Below are 25000 nucleotides of genomic sequence, written 5' to 3' on the forward strand. Positions count from 1 at the left end.
ATAAGGGGTTTCTAAATAAAATGTTGTCAGCCACTCGCTGAGTGCTAAAGTGGTGTTAAGCTGCAGAAAACAGTATTTCCTTTGGCATTTCAGGCAGTTTTGAACCAATGTTTGAAACTCAAAACCAGTGCCAAGCCTAAACACATCTGGTTGATCCCAGGCCACAAATAGCACAGGAATGCCTTCAACACCTTCCAGAACTGCCATACTGAAAGCTTAATTCCAAAATAGAGCTGACAAAAAATACTTGTCAGCATGATGCCACATGACAAAACTCAGCAAAGCATGATGCAACCGTGAGATATCCAGACATAACATATGGTGCAAAGATTGGAATTAGTGAAGACCGATCACCAAACTTAGATTGCAGGAGGCAAAAAATAAAATCAAACAATAGTACCTTCAGCCAGATTTTTTTAATTTTCAAAATGTCAAATTGTAATCTTAGTGTCATTCAACTAAACGCTCCGGAGTGGTGCAACCCTGCAGGCAGATACAATGCCAATTGGTCATTATTTGATATTTCATGCTATTTTTACGCCTGCAAAAATGATGGTATTTAGTGCCTGAAATGCAGAGCCCTGCTTTACATGTCTTATTGCTAGAGTGGATTGTTAGGAACTTATTAGTGAACTGGCCTGGTTCCTCGGGTGTATTTATCAAGCTCAGCTAATGTGGCATGTGACCAGAACAGGAATGAACTTCGCACCAGAACCCTCCCATCTTGTCAGTTGTACAAGTGTGGTGTTCTATTGATTCTTTTAATTCTATTCATTCTTAAAGAAGGAAGAGCAGGGAGAGGAAGAGTAGGGTGGTGAAGGGTGGGTGAGAAAATCCCAGCCAAGAGCGAAGGGCTGGGAAGATGGGAGACCACCATTGGCAGCACCAGCACAGGAGGAAATCCAGCAGGAAAAGTGAAATATGTTTTCAGATTGCTGAAAGATCTCGACTTCCAGGAAAATTCAAGTTGCTCTTTATGAACCTGACCTGCCTTCTTTTCTTCTGCAGTCGCTACCGGGACTCAAGAGCAGGGGAAGTCAGGCATAAAAAAAAATCACTTCCATAGAAAAGTTGCTAAGAATGAATAGTAAGGAATATGCTAATTGTTTTTTCCCGATCTAGTCACAGCTACCTTCAAGTCCCACTGTGAAAGTTCATATTTAATAAGGTGTGATTAACAAACGTTCAAGGAAGCCAAAAATTGTATGTTATGGAATGAAGGGGAGATCTGACAGGAAGGAAAATACAGGAGAACCCACAGATAGAATAATCCAAGTGACAGGGAAATTAGCGGATGCCTGGAAATTGGAACTCAAGCTACACTTCTTTGTATGAGAGTTTCCTAAGCTTTCACTTATACAGGGTTTCTTTTTTTTTTCTTTATTTCCCTTTACAGTAAAATTGAAAATTCAAGCTTGATATATTGAATTATAGCAGTATTGCGTTTATGATCTGTTTCCTAAACACGCATTTCTGCCAATTTAACCTGTTGGTTAAAGGTCAAGCTTTGAGCTGTACATGTACTTTGGCTTTGAACCTCCAGCCCTGACCTAGGGGTGCATCACATCCAGAGCGGGGAGGTCTCTACCTGCCATTCAGAGCACAAGTTCTGCCTTGGTGGGGGAATCCTAGGGAGATTTTAGCACCATCAAGTCACTCAAATTAGCTTAAATCCCAAAGCACTCTTGACCTAAGAGCTCCTCAAACCCCAGGGATTCCAGAAGAAAACCCTCACGGGTGGGGTGGGAGCTTTCCCAACTCTACAAACCACCCAGCTGGATGCACCAGATGCTCCTGCCCGCATCCCTGCCTCATCCCAGCTGTCCTGCTCAGCCCGCTCAGAGCAACACGCTGCCATCCCTTTGCTGGTATCTCCATAGTTGCTAATTTTGTTCCTTGCAGACATTCTGCTTTAACTCAGCACCTTTTTTTTGTGTCTTTCTCCTCACTAAACTTCTGCCCACGCTGTCTCAGTCCCTCCCTCTGACTTACTTTTCTCTGACATCAGCAAGCCCAACTTATTCCACTTCTCCACAACGCTGTTCCTTCTCCATCAGTTCAAATTTCCTGATATTTTTGAGGCACGCTACATTTGATGCCCACTACACCTTTCTCACCCCACATTTCCTTCCTCTTCAAGCTGTGTTCCATCCAGATGCCCAGCACGTTTTCTCCAACAGAAGTCAACCAACTCCACTGCTGCTCATCCAAGGCTGGGTGATGTGCTTATCTCTCAGTCTTCGCCTGCTTTGCTCTTTCTTCACATGGGGCGTTCATTCAATGCTACACCTCCTGCTACCTGGGGCCACCCCTCAGCCAGCACAGAGGTAGCCTGGCATGGAATCATCCATATTTTATAAATTAATTTAGAAATGAGATGGTTAAAATACTTCATATTTTCACATTAATTTATATTATTACTAAAAAGGCTCTACTAGAACTATGTAGTCTACCACATCCATATCAAGGACTCAGTTTTGATCTGAGGCAACACGACAGCTTGAGCTAAGTTCTTTGTTCAGACACCACACAACATACCTTAGCAGTGTGCAGCTGTTACAACACTAATTGAAATATGTTTTTAAATGTATCAGGTTTCTGAACATTTGTGGAAGAATTATTTATTTTCCCCCCGTGTGCAAAACCCAGTATTTCAGCCATTTAAAAGACGTGCCTAATCCCTACAATGCATTAGTAGGCCATAAAATAAAGCTGAAGTAAGGTACTTTACACTGGGGATGGAAAGAAGTCTACAGTTGTAGGCGGATGGGGAGAACCTACAAAAGTAGGTGGATGGGGACAAACCTACAAAAGTAGGTGGATGGCGGCAAACCTACAACTGTAGTTGGATGGGGACAAACCTACAACTGTAGGTGGATGGGGACAAACCTACAACTGCAGGTGGATGGGGGCAAACCTACAACTGCAGGTGGATGGGGACAAACCTGCAAATGTAGGTGGATGGGGACAAACCTACAACTGCAGGTGGATGGGGACAAACCTGCAAATGTAGGTGGTTGGGGACAAACCTACAACTGCAGATGGATGAGGACAAACCTACAACTGCAGATGGTTGGGGACAAACCTACAACTGCAGGTGGATGGGGACAAACCTACAACTGCAGGTGGATGGGGACAAACCTACAACTGCAGGTGGATGGGGACAAACCTACAACTGCAGGTGGATGGGGACAAACCTACAAATGTAGGTGGATGGAGGAAAACCCACAACTGCAGGTGGATGAGGAGAGTGTCCAATTGTAGGTGGTCTCAGCTGCTTTATCAGCTATTTAGCTAAAACACAGTAAAAGCATTGTCATGCAGTGTCATAACATCAGTGGAGTAGATTGGTTAAAAGAAATCAGTTTGGGACATCCTACCCTACAGTTTTTATGCAATCTCATCTGAGATGATCTGTGTTGTCCATGGGGATGGAGCTGGGAGAGAGGAACCCAAGACATCTCAACGGAGGACTCACAAAACCCTTGTGTGTCATCAGGTGGGTGCCTTGGTGTAGGCACCACATTTTGCCGTGAAACTAAATGTTAAATCTCTCTCAAACGCCTAAAGGAAATGTTCGGGCTTTTTTTTTTCATTCCACCGTTGGCATCCCACAGGGGCCTGAGCTCAGTTTACAGAGGGGAAATTATAACTAACCTGTTTGCAAAGTCTCTGAAATTCCATTTCTGTTAAAACAAAACAACAAAATCTCTAACAGTGAGTATCTCTCAATCTCCCTGCGCTAAAAGTCTCTGACCGAAAAGCTACACCTTTCCCATTTGCGCTGGTTTAAAAGTCATAAGACATCAGATCATAAACTGTCGCTGGTCCCAGACTAAACTTGCCCAAGGCAAGTGGGTCTTTTTTCTATGGGAGGGTGGCAAACAGAAATCTCACTCTTTGGAGGAAAGAAGGAAACATTTTGGTGACAGTTTGTTTTTATTTTCTAAAGGCGGTTCTTTTGAAGCTGCTTGGGGGTTTGAATGTTAGATGTAGTCCCAATGGAGATGGATTAGCAGCCAGAGTATAGAGAAGCGGTCAAAGGTGCAAGATAAATGCAATTTATATATAATTGCCCAAGCTGCACCTGTTCCATTTTGAATAGGAGACCTTGTCTACAGAACAAATTTCATAAGCATGGAACATATCTTTCGTTTTTCTTTATTTGAGTGTAAAATGGGGAATTCTGAAGTTGTATCAGAGTAAAGCAAGAAAAAATAACCTTTAAATAGCATGTAAATTTTTTATGAATCAAGCTCTAAATAAAGAAAACTCCTGAGCAGGGAATTCAAAATACTAGCCAAAGAGAGCTGATTTGCTACCAGGCTCAAGAACAATATTTAGTTTACAGAATCAATCTGGAAATAAAACTAGTGCTTGCATCAGCATGAAAGCTACAAAAATAAAAAAGAAGTCTTAATAAAATATACAGTGGGAAAGGAAAGGATGAAAGCACTAACACGGCTATGAGGCCCTCGACAGCCCACACAAGTAATAAAATAGAATATAATGTAATATAGAACAACAATGAAAGGATTTAACATTTCTAGGTAGGATTCTGAAAGGCTGTTTGCGGCTTTTGTTGCAGAGCAGGAACGCTGCAAGTTTCCTCGCGAAGCTACAACAAAGCTGGTGAGCGGCAGATATGGTGCCACGAGCAGAACAAACGCTAAACCTTCACCTCACTCCTCTATCAGCCCAACGCGCTGGTGATGACAAAGGGGGCTGGATTGCTACCCAGGAGCCAGGGTATTTCTCCATTAGTCAGGGGCTCCATTCCATTTGCTCCCCTGCTCGCTTGCTCCTGTTTTCCCTCATCTGCAACACAGCAAATTTTTGTTCGCCAAATGGCACCAAAGCTTTGCCATGAAGGCAACCGTCACCTTCACCGTTAGTAAGGAAAGCGTATTGAACCGTGAACTACATAGCTTGAAGAAATCTGAGATTAGACACATGCAAATGAAGCACTATCTTCTTAACTAATTTCAGCCTAACCAAAGTTAGGATGAGTTCATGAGACTTCACAGGAAAATAACGTGCGCACTGAATTCCTGGGCTACCTCCCATGCTCTGAACCCTAATTACAGTGCTGCATCCTCTGGTTTTAAGGAAAAAGGATCTTGTGAAGCCCAGACTCTAAAATAGATACATGATTTCTCTTAAATTTAAATGGTATCCCAAAATTAACTTGGAAGAATTTGGTCCTGCAGCAAGCAGTGGCCTCTCTGCTAAATTTCAGATCAGCCAGAATCAATGCAATTCACTCGTTGCAGTAATGCCGTAAATTTTCCTTCTTCACATAAAGTTAGAAGTTATTGCAACATATACTGCATAAAATAAAAAATACGTATTGCAAAATTTGGGCCCCTTTTTCTAGTGTGTTCAAGCTGCAGCAGGCACAGTGTACAGAGGTAACCACAGAGGTCCTCGATCTGTGGCCACAAGGTCCTACCAAAAGTTCTTGGTTTTACACAAAGAATTGGCCAAGTCCCATCCTTCTTCTTGCCCTGGCAGGGAACCCCAACTCCACCACAATACCTACAACATTCCCGCTTTCTCCTTTACAATAGCCGGTGTAGCACATGCTTAAGGCAGATCATATAGTTTTACGTATCAATGTTTCTTTTTGCTCCAAATAATTTATCTGGGGTAAATATTTAGGGGATGCTAAGCAGCAACAGTGTCTTCTCTGTCTCTTTTAACCCTCATTACAGCATTGGTTACAATAGGTACGTGCACTTTGAGAAGTGGTGCCAAAGAAAAGCCTGATGGTTCAAATATCAGAAAAAAAAAGACCTAAAAAAGCACATAGAAATTTTTAAGAAGAAGGATAAAAATATAAACAGCATCCACTATTTGTGCTTCTTCAGGAAAGAGAGGAACTGTTCCAATTCCTCATAAAATATGTTTCTAATGAAGTAGCAACCGATCATGATCAGATGGTCAGAAATGAGCAACGCGCTTCAAAAAGAAGCTTTTTCTCTTCTTCAGATTTCAAAAAATTGATTGAAAAACCTGGGCTTGCTCTCACAGTGACCCCAAATGCAGAAGACGGTGTTACTTTCAATTCAGTTCCTTGCACTGAACGCGGACTGCGATTAGCACCTACGTTACTGATGCAATTACAAGCTTTTTTCCAAAACTATCAAATTAATTTGAAATTCACTTCAGATGCCCGCTAAGCCATCAGCCAACGTCCCAGCGCAGCGTGGCTCCTGACGGCTGTGAATGAGTTATGGAGGCCAGCCCAGCCAAGGTCTTCAGAGCTCCCAACCACCTCTATCTCACGGTAGCGTGATGCGTGGAAGCTCCGTAGAGCAAACACATCCTTAATAATACTTCACACTTTATATAGCGAGTTCCATCGCAGGATTTCAGCCTGCATGAATTAAGATTTACAACACTCGGGAGAGGCGGGCTGGTATCGTTTTCCCTCTACTTCAAAGATGGGTGAAGGTGAGAGAAAGATGTAGCAATTTGCTGGAATTTGCAGAGGAATTTTGTGGCAATGTAGAGAAGAGCACGATGCTCCCGGCACCTTTGCCACAAGACCATCCTTCCTGCCTCTAAGTGCCACACTCGAGCTTGATGATGGGCTGTGGTTCTAGCGTATTAAATATGACACTGTAAACATGTTCTGGATCATAAGGCTGACTCCCATAAAATTGTCAGACGTAGGGTTGAGAAGCCGAAAGGGACAGGGCAAAGAAGGAGAAAAGTCCCTGCACCACAGCTGGGTGGCATTTGTCAAGGCAGTAGGTTCCTGTGCTACTTAAGGACCAGAACATATTTTTGCTTTTACAAATGCAGTTTATTCTGCAAATCAAGGTGAATGCACACATTTCAGCTTGTCAAATTTTCAGCCTTTCAACCATATGTCTGTCGACCTTATGGACTACCAACTTTATGGGATTTAACCATATGTCCAGATCCCAATATATATGAAGGCCAGTTCTAACATAAGAGCTTTATGGTAGTAGTGTAGTAAACCATAATGTTTGCAGATGGCTATAATAAAATCGTTCAGGAGAGGAAAGGTGCAGGGACGTAAAGCCTTCAAAAGCTTCTTCTACTGAATAAACAATTTGATCTGAATAATGTAGCGGGGAAGCACATTCCACCAATGAACTAGCTGATCTTGTCCAACATGTTGCTTTTAATTTTCTTTTCCTAATCCCACATGTATTTTAACTTCCTTTTTTTTATTTTCCTGTGTGGGATTATCTTAAAATATGGAAGAAAAGTACAAGAAGGAAAAATAACAAAGCATTTTTTTTAAAGGCAGAGTCCACTTCTGAATTGTAAATTTTTCATATGTGAAATGCCAAATAGTCATGTGCGGCCTGGAAGATGTATTAGTAGAGAGGTATAAGTTTTTTACCGTCACATGGTGAGATTGAAGGATGATGTGACTTGCTTCATTTCCTGAAGTGGGACTCAGCTTTCAAAGTTAAGGAAAGTTTCCTCCTGAGTAAGCTTTTTCTAACCCTAGGAAGTTGGAGTTTAGTTTATGTCCTGCTGCACAACGGTTCACGTGATAATTCATGTTCCCTTTGTCTAACATAACTTGATATCTCTATTATTTGAGCAGCTTGGGTGCCGTTTTCTCCTAACCGAAACATCCTGAGCCGGTGCGTCCCCTCGGAGAGCTGACAGCCGGGAAAGGGGCACTGCCTGCAAGGGGAACCATGGCCAGCATAGGTGTGACGGAGGGTCTTTTTTAAGCTGAGTTTTGGCAAGCTTCCTCGAGCTAGACAAAAATCGGCTGCTACTCAGGAGAGATGGAAACATTCCCCAGGCATTAAATGAGAAGCAAAAAAGGAAAACGCAACCTGCCTGTGCTGCTGGCGTGCAAAATCACGGCGAGAGCAACCCCTGCGAGCTGTTTACTTTGAGATAACTCAGCCAGAGCCAGCTCTCACGCTGCTAACGTCAGTGGAAGTTTTTCTATTGGATTAAATGGTGCAGGGTCAGATAGTGTCTAAGAAACGAGAAATACACTGTCGCTCTTCCTTCCTGTGCCAGGCTTTGTGTTGACCAAGCCGTGGTGCTTTCTCAGTGCCTTATTCGAAGAGGGCTCGTCCTGTGAGATGCTGAGTGCCACGATTGCCACTGCCCTTGGTGTGACATCTCACATGGCACCTGCTGAGACTCACCCTATCGCGACAGTCACTCACCAAGCAATAGCTACTAAAAAAACTTTAAAAATGAGTTGAACTAGGCGAAATATATTATTTTTTTCCCTGTTGAAAGCCTCAGCACCTGCCAAACTGTTGCACAAGCGCACTCATGAAAGACTTATTAAAAAGCACGTAACGTGGACCTAAACCCTCCCCTCGTTGCGCGTGGCCGCCCTACCTGTGTGCTCGTATTTGTGTCGCAGCAGGGAACTGCTCTTCTGGAATGTCTTGTCACATAAGTCACACGCGTACATGCCACTTTCTGTCTTCTTGATCTTCTTTCGGGACAGACAGGAGTCGGAGTCCGTCATGTCGTCGAGGCCGGACATGTAGTCTGGGGTTCCATCAAGCAATTCTCCCTGTGAGGGAATCACCCGTCAGCGACACCCGCTTCCACCAATGCTCCTTCCCATGGAGGAACCAACCGCCCCGGAGAAGTTAAAGTAATATCTACTTAGGACAGTGGTCCCTCTTAGCTTAGGAACCTATTGGTAATGAAACTACGGCCGACCAGAACTATGGAAATAACGAAGAGCCTTCTACTTCTATGCCTGGAACCAACTTACTTTGAGCACTCTGCAATAATATCATTTACACAAGCAAATAGTATTTATCACATCAGCACTAAATATTTTCAAGGAGCAGAGAACGCAAAGGGAAGGCTCTTCATGGATGGCAAAAGGTGTTGTGATATTTTACAGGGGTAAGTGTAAGCAACAGCTAAGAGATTATTCTTTTCACAACACTGAAACTTGGATGTAGTCTGTATCTGTAGAAAGGTTTTAATTGAATTTTATATTTAGGTACAAATGTTATTATTATGCAATCCATTTAAATGTATGTCTCCCGACTAAAGGCCTTAAGCTATATTTTTATATTTAATTTTGTAATTTGAAATAGGGAATATTAATAACACTTTTTATCAATGTTCTATCTATGTTAAAACAGCCTTCAGCATTAAGCAATAATGAATGTGGATCAGTAAATTATTAAATTTCTTGATATTTATTTTGTCTTGATCCAAAGAGAGTGCAAACTTGCATGATAACATACATTTCCATTTGCTATCACACAGTTCAGTTTTCTTAGACTAGGTTTGCACTAATTAATATTAGAGAAGATTAAATAGGCTTAAATACATTTACAAAGAGGGCAGATGTACTGGAAATTGGAATAGTGGAACAGCTGTTATGGAGGTGCAGTGCTATTTATGCTCCTATTGTGCAAAGAGGGATTACCGCCTGTAATGTAAAACCATACCTGATTTTCACATTTGAAACTATAAAACATTTACTAGTCAGTAAAATTACTAATAGACCGTAATAGGACGTAGGGGAACACGCACAAATGTAAAAAAAAAAAAAAAATAAAAATAAAAATTAATCTATAATCAGTTAATCTCATTTAACTAAACTCTGTACATTATGTCTGAATACACCCAGCAAAAAGCTATAAAAGTATGTGGCTTCTGTACTGTAGTGCAGCTCTCTACTATAGGCATGTGAGCGGTGAAATCCTTTGCTACTCACGTATTGACTCTGGGATGACCCAGGAAAAGGATTGATGGTTGTACCAAGGCATGAAGAAGCGCCAACCCAGATTAGGTGTCCACGGAAAGACTGTGTCTGCAATTAAGGGCCCTATCTGCTACCTCTCCAAATAATTTCTCTTAATCTCTGGTGGTTTGCTTTTTTCGAAGATGTTCCAGATGACTGGTGGGGATTAGAGAGCTGGTAGTCTGGGAAGGGCAGTAGATGGGCTGAAGGAAGGGGCTATGGTGAAGCAGCACACCCATGTTTCTCACCCCCCAGACGTTCATGAGAAGACAGAACACCTTTCCCATGCACGACGTGTGAGCAACCCTCCAAAAACCACGGAGGTGGAAATTTGGAGGACTTTCAATGGGACAGAGCTTCTACAAGCCCATATGAACCTCTGCTTAGTGGGTGACGGCTTTGTGTCCAAACATGGGGGTGATTCCCAGAGGTCTCCTGCTGCCCCTTTTCCCCATGGTGAAATGTAATTATGCTCACTATGAGGGGAGCCCTACAGAGATCAGTTTCCCTACAAAGTTTCCCTTTTTTCTTGTTTTACTGCAGGATGGGATTTTTCATGAACATTATTATTATTATTGTGACACAATTCTCATAAGGAGTGACTGAGTTTGTAACAGAATAAAACCACAAAAATTATAGCTATTGAAAGGTATTGATACTGCTTCAGAATCCAAGTAGAGGTACTCCTTTGTTCTCATACCCCACTGCATTTTTACAAGTTCAGACCAAAACCAACCCTGCTAATTTTTTTGGAAATGCTGAGTATAACTTTGGACTTTTTCTTCTGTAAGAGGACGTATCACAGAATAAAAAAAATAAAATTGTAGCATTTCAAAAGAAAACAGGTGCAACAATTTACCTGAAATCCTTGTTTCCGCTGGTACTTTCTCCTTTGCTGCATATCAGCAAAAGTAGCTGCTCCAGTTGGGTAAGTATAGGCCATGTGTGGTAGGAAGCTCATCTGATCTAGTCCTGGGTATGGTCGCAGCCCAGGAATACCGGTCTGGACTGGTGGCATAAAAGTGGCTGGGGGAAATGCGCTCTGTGGTGGAAGTGTGGTGTATAAAGGTTTGGCACTAAATGGGTTCATACCAAATACTGGGTTAGTGCTTTTATCCAGATTATTTGAATTAGAAAACTCCTTCTTGATAAAAGTCAAGTTCAGTGGCTCATCTGAGTTTTCAGATGATGAAGAAACACTGTTGTGTTCTAAATTTACACTGTTAGATTTTGTTTTGTTCTTTGTGGCTATAATACTTTTGGGTTCCTTCATTTGTTTTGGTAAAGACAAGTCCAAAGGCTCAGCCTGAAGTTCCTCAGAAGAGAAACTGTTTGGAGTGTAAGAACTACTGTGGGAGTTTTTAGAAGATGTGGAAGAAAGATTTAAAGGAGAAGGAGTATTGCTCCTAGAGTGGTCCAATTTATCAACTGGTTTAATATTGGTAAAATGAGGAGGTTTTGTTAGCCTGAGAGGAGTATCACAATTAGTAACACTGTTATGGAGTTCAGCTATAGATGGTGAGGTTATAGAGTCCACAGGCTTTATTGGAGATCTGGCTGACAAAGAGTCTTTAGTGGGAGTGTTGTTGGTGGCAGCCAGCGCCACCTTGGCACTGGCCCTTTCCAGTGATGGTGACCTGGAACTTGAATACTGGTAGACTTTTCTTTGCTCAAACCATTCCTTCACAAATTCCTGAGGAAGGCCAACGGCAATGGAAATTTTCAGTAGTTCATCAGAGTTGGGTTCCATATTCATAGCATAATATGCTTTAAGTACAGACATGTGGTCCTTGTATGGGTTGATGGGGCTAGTCATTCCTTTCTCAGAAAGTACTGATGACAGCAAGAGGGTTTGCTTATCAAACACTCCAGGTTTGTTGGGAACCATGTTCTCGTGAGGCTGAAGGACTGCCTTGATCTCTTCGTTCATTTTACACAGGTAACGTTCATGCTGATGCAACGGAATGGGACCAGGAAAGCTTTCTTTACAGAACTGGCATGAAAATGGAGTGGATACGTTGTGGTTCTCTATCATCTTATCTTCAGTTACTAGGTCTATTAGGGTTCGCAGCTTCTCTTTTTTAATGTTATTGAGCTGCCTCCTCGAGTCTGTGGTTAAGCTCTGGAGGCAAGCTTTGGCTTCATTGACTTTCTCTAATGTATAGTCAATAATACTTTTAGTGGCACCATTATGACTTACTACTGGAAGACCCACGGGGGGAATATTGGGGGAGGTAACTCCTTGTTCCTCAGCTTGAGAGCATGAATCCTTCATATGGTAAACCTTCAACTTGGAGATCTCTTCAGCCTTGCAGTCCATTTTCTGCCTGGAAACCGTGTTGTCCACAATCTGTAGGACCTTCTGCACCTCACTTAAATTACTGCCTACCGCAGGAAACCCAAGCAGTGGTGCTTCCATCCCCACACCTAAGTGCTGCATTGGACTTTGAGCAGAAGCATGAACTCCTAAGGGGCTGGTTGCTCCAAGTCCACCATTCATAAAAGGACTAGTTGCACTAAACCCATGTGAGGCCATAAGAACCTTATATTCGTTGAAATCTAGTGGTTCTGTTTTAATTTTCAGTAGGCCTGTTTGTTCAGACATACTAAGTGGTTTGCCATTCTCCAGCTTGTTTCTCAGCTGTGTAATGGCTGAATTAGTAGGAGAGGAAGATACAGAATTAGGAGAAGAACCCGTCTTGATATTGTTTCTCATTCTGCCATTTACAGAGATCAAACCAATACACTTCTTGCTGCTGATGTGCGAACTGTAGGAGCCAGAATGGGAGAAACGTTTCTTGCAGTTTGGACACTCATATGGTTTTTCACCTAAAATGATAATTAAAACTGAATGTTAATTATCATTGTTGCTGCTATAATTGCAAGCGATCGCGTTTGCTACCCGACTTATTGTCTGTGTATCCACCGATTAATACCAAATACCAATTCTATGAATATGGCCACACACCACCACTGCTTTACCCTCCACACACCACCACTGCTTTACCCTCCACACACCACCACTGCTTTACCCTTCTCTTTCTACAGATCTTGAGGTCAGTTTGGACCCACGGTCTCCAGCCAGCAACAACCACCAGGGTGCGAGATTGGCTCCAGACTGACCATCTCAAGTCTCAGAAAACCACCCTGTGGTCAAGGGGGTCAAAGCAAATCCAGACTGCTCAAATTTGATTTCTTTTTTTTTCTTTTTCTTCCAGAAAAAATGAATTTTCATGGTATGAGAAACTCAGTCCTGACGTTAGGACCTCCACGTTGGTGGAGGTTTGTGCCTGGATAGAGCCTGGTGGTGTTTCGTGTGCCGAATGCCGCGTCAAGCAGGAGAGCCAAAACGCACAAGTCATTCAACTGGAGACACTTTGCGCTTACTGGTTATCTGAGAATATGAGCTGTGTTTCTCTCAGGGAGACTTTTTGTTATGGCAAATATAATGGACTCTTCGGGGTCCAACTGCACAGAAACGAGTGAACGCTCCTGAACTCAAACTGCGGAACAAACCGTCTATATTATTTGCAGGAAGCTTTACTATTTCCAAATCTTTCAGCGAGACCGCGGTATTAACAGCGTGATAAATGAGGATGACTCAGATATCACTTATGAAATACCTTAGTAGCTCCAAGAAGTCAGAAGCAGAACTGTGTAAATTTTAAGCAGTCTTTAAAACTCAGCTAATTAAACAAAATGCAAATGAGCACACCAGCACCTCCGCTACTCACCACTGTGAATTCGCAGGTGTTCCTTCAGATGGTGTTTATATTTGAAGGCCTTGCCACACTCAGTGCATTTGAACTTGCGATTGCCTGCTCCTTGGGTCAGCATTTGGTGCTAGGAGGGAAAAAAAAAAGGACAATAATTACGCAAGAGAAACCATGAATTTGTAGCTTAAAAACCAAAACCAAAATGAATGCGGCTCTGAATTTATCAAGCGGACCAAAAGGTCTGCATGTATATTTATTCGTCTCATCAGTGTTGCAATAAAAATCAGAATGTTGGCAGTAAACCGAAACAAATGAGAAAGTACTTTCACACGAGCATTCGATATTTGCTTTAGAATTATTTCCTAAGTCTCTCATCAGAAATGTGTTGCTTTAAGGTATCTTACGATGAGAGAAACTGTTTTATAAGAAGATTTGTGGCTCTTAATATTCCTAGCAGATTCTGAACATGTGGGACTCCGCTTGTTTAAAAATTCTGTTTACTGCGCGTGTAGGAAAGACAGAAACACTGTCGTTAGTGGCATTTCGTGTAAGATTTAATTCATTATCAAACAGAGGAGGCTGCATCGTCGGCACGAGCTGCTGCTGGAAATGTTGGTTAAAATCACAGAGCAGCAGGGGAGACCTGAGCTACCTCTCATGCCATGTTTTCCCCTGGTGCTCTTCTAAGGGGCGAGGGAAAGTTGGAAGTTAAAAGTGGCATAAAGATATAATCAAAGGCAGCTGACCTTTTTGCGCCAAGCAAGAAAATCCCCGTGACTTTGAATTTGGAGAGGAAGCAAAATAATTAAAAATAATAATAATATGAATAATAAAGCAGCCAAGCACTCTGGATGCTGAAAAGGAGGAGGTCAGCCCTTTGCGGGCAGCCACGACACAAAAGCCTATTGCAGGAGTGGGGAGGGGGGGGCTTGGAAAAAGGGAATAAAAAAAATTAAAGGGGGAAGAAGGAGGAAAAAAAGGCAGCGCCAAAACGGTATGACAACTGCGAGGGTGTGCTGCCTCTTCCCACATTCCTGGCGAGACAGATGGTGTTACATGGGACACAGGGAGGTTTGTTCAAACAGCAGCAACCTTCAAAGATCAAGCAGAGCCCAGCCCGCCGCGCGCCATTGAGGGACCCGCGCTCATATGTTGCTGAGTTGCATAAACAAACAGCAACAGCTGTTTTGTCTCCCCCCATCGCCCTCCGAGGACTACTATAAACTTTAGTTGTGCCACTGTTAATATGATACAATCATTTTAATTTACTAATTGTAAATGCCATGAGCAAATGAGGGGACTTTTCAACACCAAAGCTACCATTCATAATGCGCCAGCACCGGCGCGCTCTCGCATGTGAAATTTCAGGCGGTTACGTCGGATAAATATCTAGGCGGGTTTGGTTTTTTTCTTTTTGCTTTTCCCATGGTGTTTTTAATGATATGAAGCAAAAAAAAAAGAACCTCACGGTGGATCAAGTTAGGAAAAATACACACGTGAAAATGCGTTTGTCTACCAGAAAAGCCATTGGAAGGAAAGAATAGGTGAACCCGGCTCCAGAATCATTTATATTGATTTAAGATCAAGCAAAAGATAGCGGTTCTCTTAAAAATGCTAATTGCAAAAATTGCATGATTAGGAGATGTGTGTTTGCCTAACTGAATTTACCTTATGCTGAGAAAAAAACTACAAAGAGATACACAGATTTTGAGGTTTTTAGGAAAAACAAATACAGCATAAAGCCTTTATAATTTGACACAATGCACGCAGCTATTTATTTAAGTTTTAACCACGCCATTTGAGTTTCCATTACAGCACCCCATAAGACGGGTTTTCAGAATAATTCTCCGGCGAGGACAGGGGTAGTTTTTCTGCTGTTACGTAGAGTTTTGTGGCACGGGTCTATCCCCAGTGTTTAGGAGCACTAGGGAAGCTCAGTCACCTGTTTGAGATACGCCGCATTTCCTTCAATGCAGCACTGATATAATATTACATGCATCCCATCGAGGAAAAACCTGCTTTGATTTATTGCAGATACACTGCCGGGCTATACAAATGGTAGGGATGCCGCAATTCTAGCGCATGCATGTGTTAGTGGCACAATCACAAATGATAGCCTATATGGACTGTAGGAAGAGTTATTCTGAGAATGTGTAATTATGTTTAACAAACGATTATACCAAATACGCATAATTTCACGTGATTGAAAAGGTTACTCGAAAAGTAATGAAAAAATATTAGCGGGTCTTTTAGTATGTCTTGGAGCTCCTATTTGCAACACTGCAAAGTAAAACTAGGTGAAAAATGGAATTAAAATTGCTGAGATGTTTAATAATGTATAATTAAAATGCTACAGTTTCATTCACTTTTTGAGGAACATAAAAACGAAACTAAAGTCAAGTTAAAGTGCAAATAAAATTTCTAAATTAGAAATTAACACACTCATTCGATCGTGAACATAAGACTATTAAATCATATTAGAAGAGACCATCAAAAAATCATTTAGACCTCAATTAAAGCTATTACCATTAAAAGATCTGCATCTTCAAAATGCCATGAAAAATTAATAATGATTGCCAATCAAAGCAATATCGTTTCTCTAAGGGGTTATTACAGAAAGAAATCACTTAAAACCAGCCCCCCACCTGATCTGTCCCTGGCTTGTGTGTCACCATATGCCGCTCGAGCTGGGTGCGGTAGGCAAACGTGTAGTTACAGAGAGGGCACGAGAAGTTCTCCTCGTTCTTCTCGTGGCGGTACTTGATGTGCTCCTTGAGGGACGTCAGGCGCTTGTAGCCCCGGTCGCAGTAGGGGCAGGTCAGCAGTTGGGCGAAGGCATCTGGAGTTCCAGGTGGCAGGTCTGCACCCCGGGATGCGGAGGGAGGCGGGAGGTGGGGGGGAAAAAGGCAGGCCAAAAGGTCAACAAATCAATGGCAGTTCATGGGCTGATTGCCCGGGATGGTATGAGAGGAATCGCGGCAATCTGCTGCCCCGAGAGGGAGGGACGGCGTTTCCAACCGGCGGCTGGAGGAACCGGCACCCGCGCACACCCCGGGCAGACTCGCGGGACCCGCTCCGCACCCTGCGAGGAAACTAATTACGGGCATCGCTCCTCCCGCAGACCTCGCTGGCTGGAAAACCAAGAAATACTTCTCCTGATCAATCAATGGGGGATTTGCATCCCAGCCCCAGCTTGTTATACTACTCACGCCATTGACCGAATCCTTCCTACCAATGCTTTTCCAATTATTTATCAAGGCATCGGAGAGCGATGGGTCGGCCACTTCGTCTTTTGTTGCATTCAAACTTGCTTAAAACTTCCCAAAATCCCAACCAGAACAGCAGCCTTTCTCCCGTTTAAATTCAACTCTTCAGTTCACCCGCCAAATAATACAAATTTGCTGACTAAAAAATCACAATACACTGAAATTACAGCCTCAATCTTTGCTCATGAAATTCCATGCCGCTGCAGCTGTTCTTCAATTTTTAAGGTAAACACCCAGGCATGTAGTGCATTTATAATTGCAACAGCTGCACGAGGTCAGGATACTGGCTAAAAATGAATTACAGCCTCACCAGTTTCTTCTTGCCCATTGGCCTCTGGAGTGCCAAGACGAGACAGTTCCTCGGGGGCTTCGGGGTAAATAATGGCCGTGTCGCTGCGCTGCAGGTACTCTGCTATGCTGACTGCATGCCCATCTCCTTCCTCCAGTTTCCTTTTGGCAAAATAATCCTCAAAGTCCGACGTGCAATTTGCGTTCTTCACTAAAAAGACGAGAGAAAGGGAAAAGAAAGAGGGTTTGAGTGCATCCTCTCCACGAGAGCTCAAACCATCACGAACAGGCTGAGCTGGTTACTGGGGCTGCAGCTGGATCCTCTTTCTCATCGCTCTTGCTCCAGCTCCTAATAAAATTAATGTGGGTTTTCCACCAGCGTGGATGGAAGTAAGGGCAGGCTGTTAATTTAACAAGAATGCGGGCTCTACGGGGTGGCAGGAGAAGTTTATGAGGTTTGGGTAATGCAGGTAATCCTTCATCTATGGAACCTGAACCTTCAGGGGGCTCTTGGGGGACCCATGGCTTTTGGCGTGAACACAGCTCGACCTACAGGACTGAGCTCAGCTGCCCCAGATCCCCCAGACCCTGAGATAGTCCCCACATGGGAGACAGTAGTTACAGGTAGTAAAGACCGTAACAACTTCTCCTCTATGAGACGTCCTGTCTCAGGCTGCTCTTCTATAGTGGACACAAGAAAATAATCACTCAATCACATCTTCCCTTTATTTTTTGCTCCCCGAAACATTAAGTTACAATAACAGAACAGCTTCTTTTAAAAAAAAACGTAGTGCTTCATAGTTTTCTACAAATAGAACCACATGTTTTAGACCATAACAGCGATACTGAGCCTAAAACCACTTTTACAGTTTGTACAAGAGTGTTCCTTCTTTTCCTTAAATGTAAACCCGAATTTTTATTGTGCATGCAATGTCCATGAAACAGAATACATGCTCAACCACAAAACATCCTGTTACTAAAAATATGTTTTTCTCCTCCATGCATGAACACTGCATACAGGAAAGACCTTAAAAACGCTGGCAGGTTATAGAAACATATTAACATAATTATACCAGAAAAATAAAATGACCTGATAGTTTCCTTTCTCTGATTTTTTTTTTTTTTATTAACAAGTCTTGGAAGACACAGTTGGTGGCAGGGAATTAAAGATACTTGTTTTTAACTGACCATAAATGAAAAGAATGGCTTATGATTGATTACATTCTTAATGTATTTCTCCTTAGGTGAAATAAGAAAATGAGGCAATGCCATAAACTGTTCTACAGTTCATGTAAAAGTAAAATATTAAATGGCACAATTCTGCTCTCACTGATGTCCAGGAGCAGCATGGAGTAAACCCAAGGAAATCAAAGGGCTTGTGGCCATACAAGGTTATACTGGTTTGTAACCATTGGAAATGACACTAACCAGCCCCTTGGTGTTTAAAAATGGGTACATTCTTTGCCTCAGTTTCCTACAAAAACACTAAGTGATGCTGGCAGTCAAAATGAGACGTGGCCTCCGACCGTGGCACAACTGGAAACCTGAAAGCGCCTGATTTGAAGCGCTGATCTCATCGTCATCGATAAAAGCAGATATTCAGCTATGCAAACAAACCTCATCCCTTTAGCCGATAAAATCAAATCCGCTCGTTGAGACAAATATGCCCTATTTTTCGTGTGAGCTGAGCAGCTTCTCAACCGTTCTGCAGTATTTTAGTGACAGTGACCAAATGGCACCGGTCATGGGACCCTGTTTTTGGAAGGAAACTTCTGTTCCTATCGCAGCGGTTTTGTAGGGAATTGCTACAACACCACGGTGCTCCTCCCTTGGTCCTTCTGTAGCTCTTGCTATCGTTTGTTAGTAGCATGAGAAGCAATAACCCTCTTTCTCCCCAAAAAAAAGCAACTTGTATAGAAGTGGGGTGTCAGTATGGAGAACAAGTCCGAGTACCTTACCTCCATTTTGTTGCTGTGAGATAAATATAACAAAATGGTGGTTGGTGAAGCACGCCTTACGCACATGAGCATCAGGCTGTATTTTTCACTTTGTTTTTATCAGAACAAAGGTGAGGCATTGCTTTTTACGTTGGAAACCTGACTTTTCATTCCCTTGCTATGCCCAGATCTTCCAGCTGTTGCAAGATCATCCACCCTCTGGCTTAATGCTGCTCCATCTCTTGGCTTAGCAATAGACCCAAGGAAAATAAGTTTATTTCTAGCCAGTAAATGCTACCTGTGAAGCAGGGAAAAGAGAGTTTTTAGTGGATAGGAGATATGAGAGCAGGAAGGGGAAAGGGTGGGATGGCTCCAAGGGAGGAATGTCCCATGTCCTCCTCCAGGCAGGTAGGGGGGTGTTTGGACTCTGCAACTACATTTACAGGATGGGGATTCAAGCCACTGAGCAAGGCCTGAGTCAATATTAGAAGATTCAGTCCCAAACTCAAGCCCAAATGAGGGTCTTCCTTCCCAGCCCCCAAGTCTATCTGGAGGTTGATCCAACAGGCTGTGGAGGGCTGCTGTGATATTACTGGCCTTGGCTTCCTAATTCTCTGGATTATTTAGCTTCTATGTCTGCACATGCAATCCGGGAGCTAAAGCAAATGTTTATGTCTACATTATAAACCCCTAAAAACAAGAGGATTTAGTGGAAAAGCTGACAGATCCTTAACCGAAACAATACAACCAGCGCTGGGACGCTGCAGATTAACATAAATAGCAAAAGGTGACCATGTGTATCTGCTTTCTCGCTAGCGACTCTACTGACAATTCAGACATGGCTGGAAGCTCACCCAACGTTACTAAAAAGACCCATCTGATAACCATTAGGTTTCTCTCTCGATTTCTGGGGGGAAGGCTCCTTCCCCCTCTCGTGCCCTAATTTGTTTTCCATGCAGAAAGTCATGTTCGCGGATTCCTCGTGGGCTGACGGTGCACACACATCACACTGTGGCAACGATTGCAGCGAGATCTATGGCGGGACACCTCACCAAATAAGTCTCTTCTTTTTTCTTCTTTTGTTTTTCCAATTACTTATTGGGGCCTGGAGAGCAGAAATATTTTCAGCTCCAAAAGCCGATGTGGCCGTGTCACATAAAAATAAAACGCATTAAGGAAAGCTATCTTTGGAGGCATTTAGGACCTTTCAAGATAAAGTGAGAGAGAGGTTCAAGGAGCTTGGGAGACCAGTTATTTTGTGTGGGAACTCGTCCTGCGAGATGGTGATAGCTGCCCTTAATCGCAAACAAAGCTAATAAAACCACAGCCTTCATTAGCCAGGAAGTGAGAGGCCCCCATTGGTACACACAGATTACAGCCTGAAAACGGCCTGTCCTCCAACCGGCCAAGTTTTACTTCTGTTTTCCTCCTCCTGAAGGTTTTATATTCTTTTCCCCTTCTTTAAATTATATTAAGAGACCTTTACTCGAAGCTCGTCAGCTGTTGGTAATCGAAACGAGGAAGTTTTTTTCTGTTTGTTCACAGGGAATTGATTAATCTCTCTTCTGCAAACATCCCAGTTGTAATAACCCTTAACAGGTACAATAAACCAAACCATAGGAATGTATTTATTCATATTTTTAAAAGCCCTTCTGCAGAACACAATCTTGTCAAGTAACCATTTCAGAAATCCCCAGAAATATTTACAAATTAATTTAGCAGGACCAAAGCCTAAAATTTTCACTCTAGTGGTCACTTTTGCTTTTCCACTATAAAGCCTCGGTGGCTCATTATAAAAATGCAGCTGATTAATGTATGGATAACAAGATTTCTTTTTTAAGTACCGCTAGGAAGCGGCCGTTCTGACAAAGGCAGAATAATCTAATAACGGAGACTTTTTCTTTTAGTTTTCTTTCTCTGTTAATGACATTGTGCAATGAATTGGATGCTAAAAATACACCACACTTGTTGCGTGCACCTACAACAACTTTGCAGCTGGATGTATGTGAGTCTGGAGCTGTATCTCCTGCCTCTGTGCTCAGCCCTGGTGTCAAGATCTGGTGTCAAGAGGGAGAGTCACATTGTATTAAGCAAGAGAGACCTCCTTGGCCTATCTGGAAGGGCTCATGTTAATCTGTAGGAAAACCTAAATGGCTTTCCTGGAGACCAGAAGGTCACTTTTACATGGCTTTCACTGAAGATGGAGTCACTGATCCAACTCCTTTCATTGGGATGAGTCCCAGCCTCACCTCAGCTATTTTATTAAACATCAGTATTAAATCCCCCTACTACTTGCAGGGAAAAATTGAGGCCAGACACTCAAGACAGACCCAAAGCCTATAGTGAGGCGGAAGAAGAAAACTTTGAACTTTTCCAAGACTCAGTAGGAAGGATCTCCAGCGGCTCAGGGACTGACCTCTTCCCTTTCCTCCTCAGATAATGGTTGGGGCAACTCGACAGGCAAGCCGGCGGAGTTGTTACTCTGCATGAGGGATGCTGCAGCTCCCAACTGTCACCCGGGATCTTCCACTTAGGGTGAAAAGACTGGCAAAGGCATTTAGTTTATCAGATGATTTAACATGACTAAATAAACTGACATCACTCTAGAGAGGCTGTGGAGACTGCAGCCATTGCAGAAACATCTTCTACCCAACCTACCCAGGCACCACTCTCCATGGAAAGAGGTGGCTCCGAACACCTCAGTGACAGAAGATTTGTATTAAGCACCAGCAGAGCACCAGAAAACTCGTGACGGTTCTTTGAACAAACTACACATTGCAGCAAATAGCAGCTGGGGTAAAGAGGAGGCTGGGGCTTCTGCACAGGTCACTTGGGGAAGGAACTGCCAAGGTGCAACATCCAGAGCTGCGTCTACATTTTAAATGCAGGCCACCTGCATGCAAAGCACCCTTTGAATCACGAGTTTGCAGTGCATCAAATCAGGTAGGGGCAACCCTCATGTTTTCCCCCCAGAAAACTGGTTTCGGAAGAGCCAGGACAGCCCGTGGGCTCGATGGACCTGTCCCCAGAAAGGTGCTGTGAGGCCCAAGTTGATCAGGCAGAAGAGACCATCAAATACTGGAAAGGAAGGGACTAAGAGGACATGAAATCTTCCCCCTCGAGCAGACCACATTGCAAGTATGAAAGAGTCAAGGCCTGTTATGGTAAGGAAAATATGTGCAAAGGAAGTCACACGGACTGATAGGGGACCTCAAAAGCTCTGGTAATGATAATTCAGATAACCATCGAGTCTTATTTCTGAATCAGACGCCTTTTAAAGTCCTGTTTCTCCAAGTGCTAAGCACAATTTGTTGCTTTATTAACATCCCTTGGAAATAAAAAAGGCTTTTAAAATACGTGTGTATCCAGGTCTGTATGGCAACATCATTAAGTATATATGTAATGATAAACTGTGCCTTGGTGCCACCTTCCTTTCATGCATAATAAATCTAATGGATGAAGAAAGCAGCGACACGGTTTTATTTTCCTATTATTTTCCCCCTCAAGAATTATAAAGTAAATTTCTTGTGTTACTTAATGAGAGCATTGGGGTTTTACGTGGGTGTTACCAACATTAGGAAAGTGTGAGTAATAAGATCCTTGCAAGACAGGTACCACCTTTTACAGTAATATTTGCAGAGACCATTACCTATGAACTAAATCTCAAAATGGAATGCATAGAAATGTACTTATAGGAGAAAACTCTTGCTTTTAACCGTGCAAATCAGGGCTATCTGCAGCATCTCAAATTGTGACAAAATGCAAAGGAAACATGGGGTGATGTATGGGGATCCTGCGCTGAGGATGGAGTGGGGCCTTGTGGCCTTTGGAAAGAACACGGTAAAACCCTGAATTCATTCGGATTAGAAAATAGTAACAGAAACCTTTTGCTGTTTTGCTCTGCTATAGAAAAAAAGAGATGGCTCAGAGATGATGCCTGCTAAATATCTCCGTGCTCTTTCTTGTTCCACAAAATGTATTGATTTCTAAGAAGAGGGGAAAGAAAGAGATGTGGAAAAAAAAAAAAAAAAAGATTAGCCAGAAACATAATAATCTCATAAATATGCATTTAAAGAGTGTGTGTGTGTGTGTATCTATGTAAGGGGTTTATGTGTGTCTTGCTGAAAAGATACTTTCAGTCTCTGAAGTAGCTTACTCTGTGCACCATGCGAATCTGGGGTTGCCAAGAAGGGTGCACCCCATCCTCATTACCAAGCTCTTTGTACAGACTCTCTCATTAAAAAAAACTACTGTATCTTGGTCCAGCTACTTTAAACTATAGGAGGTTCGCCCTCTTTGGGAAAACATCTCCTCACGCTGCTGAAAACTATCAGCTCACAGGATGCAGTTAAAAGGAGTCAGGGGCTGAAACGTTGCACAGGAGGGGTAGCAAGGACTCTCAATGAGTTTTTTGCTGCAGTGTTGTGATCAAATTGGGAAAAAAATCAAAATAAAAAAAAAGGAGAATTATGTAAATGTTTCCCAATTGTTAAATCGAAAACAAGAAAGAAATTGTTTTGTCACTTCATGCACATCTAATTCTACACGACACAGAAGAAAAGTGATGCTCACATCATGCAGTAACTCACCTGTACCATTGTTTCCAGTGGTCTGAATTGTGGCTTCAGGCCCCATAGTGTCATAATCTTCCTTCATTTCTTCTGTGAAAGAAGCATGTACACTTTTAGCATTTGCACGTTATTGAATTGCTTACAAAGCAGCGAAGATGCTGCCCTGGGAAGGACAGAAAAGGGCTGTTGTGGACCCCTGCACAATGGCTTTGTTCTGGCCACTGAATGAGTTCAGCCCTGCTGGATGGACGAGAACTTATTTACTTTAAACATGACAGCCAGTGGTGGAAAACAGAACTATTTGTTCGGGGTAAATGAAGGGCTTTTCCCAATACCAAGTCTAATAAGTCTAAGTGATAAAAAGGGATTTTTTTTTTTTTCCGTATTTAAAAGAAATAATCAGTCAACAGACACTGTGAGGTCTATACCTGGAAGAAACTGCAAATACAAAAGGAAGATACAAGAACTTCTTATATCTCTATCTCTATCTATCATCACACAGATCTTCTGAGCTGTCACCGTCATTTTAACCTCGTTTGAAGCACAGCGTGTATTAATATCAAGTAGTGCAGAAATGTGACAAATTTTCAACTGTGGGCAGTTCTTTGCCCATAGGATTTATTTACATCTCCCGTGCTCTCTCTGTGTGCTGACAAAGTCTGCCTTTCTGGCCATAAATTGGGTTAATTCACATGCAGATGAGCATGATATGTGTAGAATTATTTACTATGTATTTCTCATGGATCAGTTTACTTTCCACGAAGCTGCAGTGAGTTGAAATAGCATTTTAAAGAGGCTGGATGAAGCTCCATCACTGGGGAGAATGCTTATTTTCATAGATGGTGCAGCCTGCCTCAGAGTGCCTGTCAAACTTGGTTTCTTGCTGCTAATTTGTTAGTTCATGTGCAACAGGTATTCACACATATAGCCTGGTTAAGATTTAACCCTCCGAAGGGTTTTCACAAGCAAAAATAAATATACACAACATTTCTTTCTCGCCTTTTCAACTTCTAAATGCCAGCCTTTCTTTATTTGAAGCCACGCGCAAACATACAATTTCTCTCTTCTGTTTTTTTTAAGTGAACTTAGTATTTGGGATTTAAGTGAAAAATCTGCTTTAATCTTTCACCTAGCTGCACTTGTAAGAAATAAAACATCCGAAAGCACGCAGAAATGCTTCAACAATGACCAAATAAAGAAATAAAAATAAAACAAAGGAGAATTTCCCAGAAATGAACACAAGTCAATGATAATTCAGGAGGACGGATGCTGCTCGGCCAATCAAGTGGTAGACTGGCAAGAAGATCAAAGCCTGCTATTAAAATCTTATTGATACACGAAGCATTAAAATTCTTATTACCCATTTTTTTGTGCGAAAGATTTTGATGAGGATAGAAACTGGCCCAGTATTAATCCATTTCCATGACAATGATTTGACTGAAGATAGGGGAATAATATAAACAAAGCACATTCTCGGTTCATTCCT

General features: G+C 42.4%; 1 protein-coding gene across 3 annotated transcripts in view; it reads right to left on the reverse strand.

Annotated features, from left to right (window-relative positions):
• Positions 1–25000, reverse strand: part of ZEB2 (zinc finger E-box binding homeobox 2) — a 114542-nt gene that overhangs the window by 2795 nt on the left and 86747 nt on the right. For all 3 annotated transcript variants that reach the window (XM_082056044.1, XM_082056043.1, XM_082056045.1), the window contains 6 exons: positions 23533–23604; positions 17029–17217; positions 16098–16312; positions 13471–13579; positions 10596–12565; positions 8359–8539 (listed from right to left, as the gene is read on the reverse strand). In XM_082056044.1, coding sequence (XP_081912170.1) covers positions 8359–8539; positions 10596–12565; positions 13471–13579; positions 16098–16312; positions 17029–17217; positions 23533–23604 — 2736 coding nt within the window. The remainder of the gene's footprint in view (positions 1–8358; positions 8540–10595; positions 12566–13470; positions 13580–16097; positions 16313–17028; positions 17218–23532; positions 23605–25000) is intronic.

The sequence above is a fragment of the Streptopelia decaocto genome (assembly GCF_964273445.1).
Source record: "Streptopelia decaocto genome assembly, chromosome: 6".
In the NCBI taxonomy this organism is placed as follows: Eukaryota; Metazoa; Chordata; class Aves; order Columbiformes; family Columbidae; genus Streptopelia; species Streptopelia decaocto.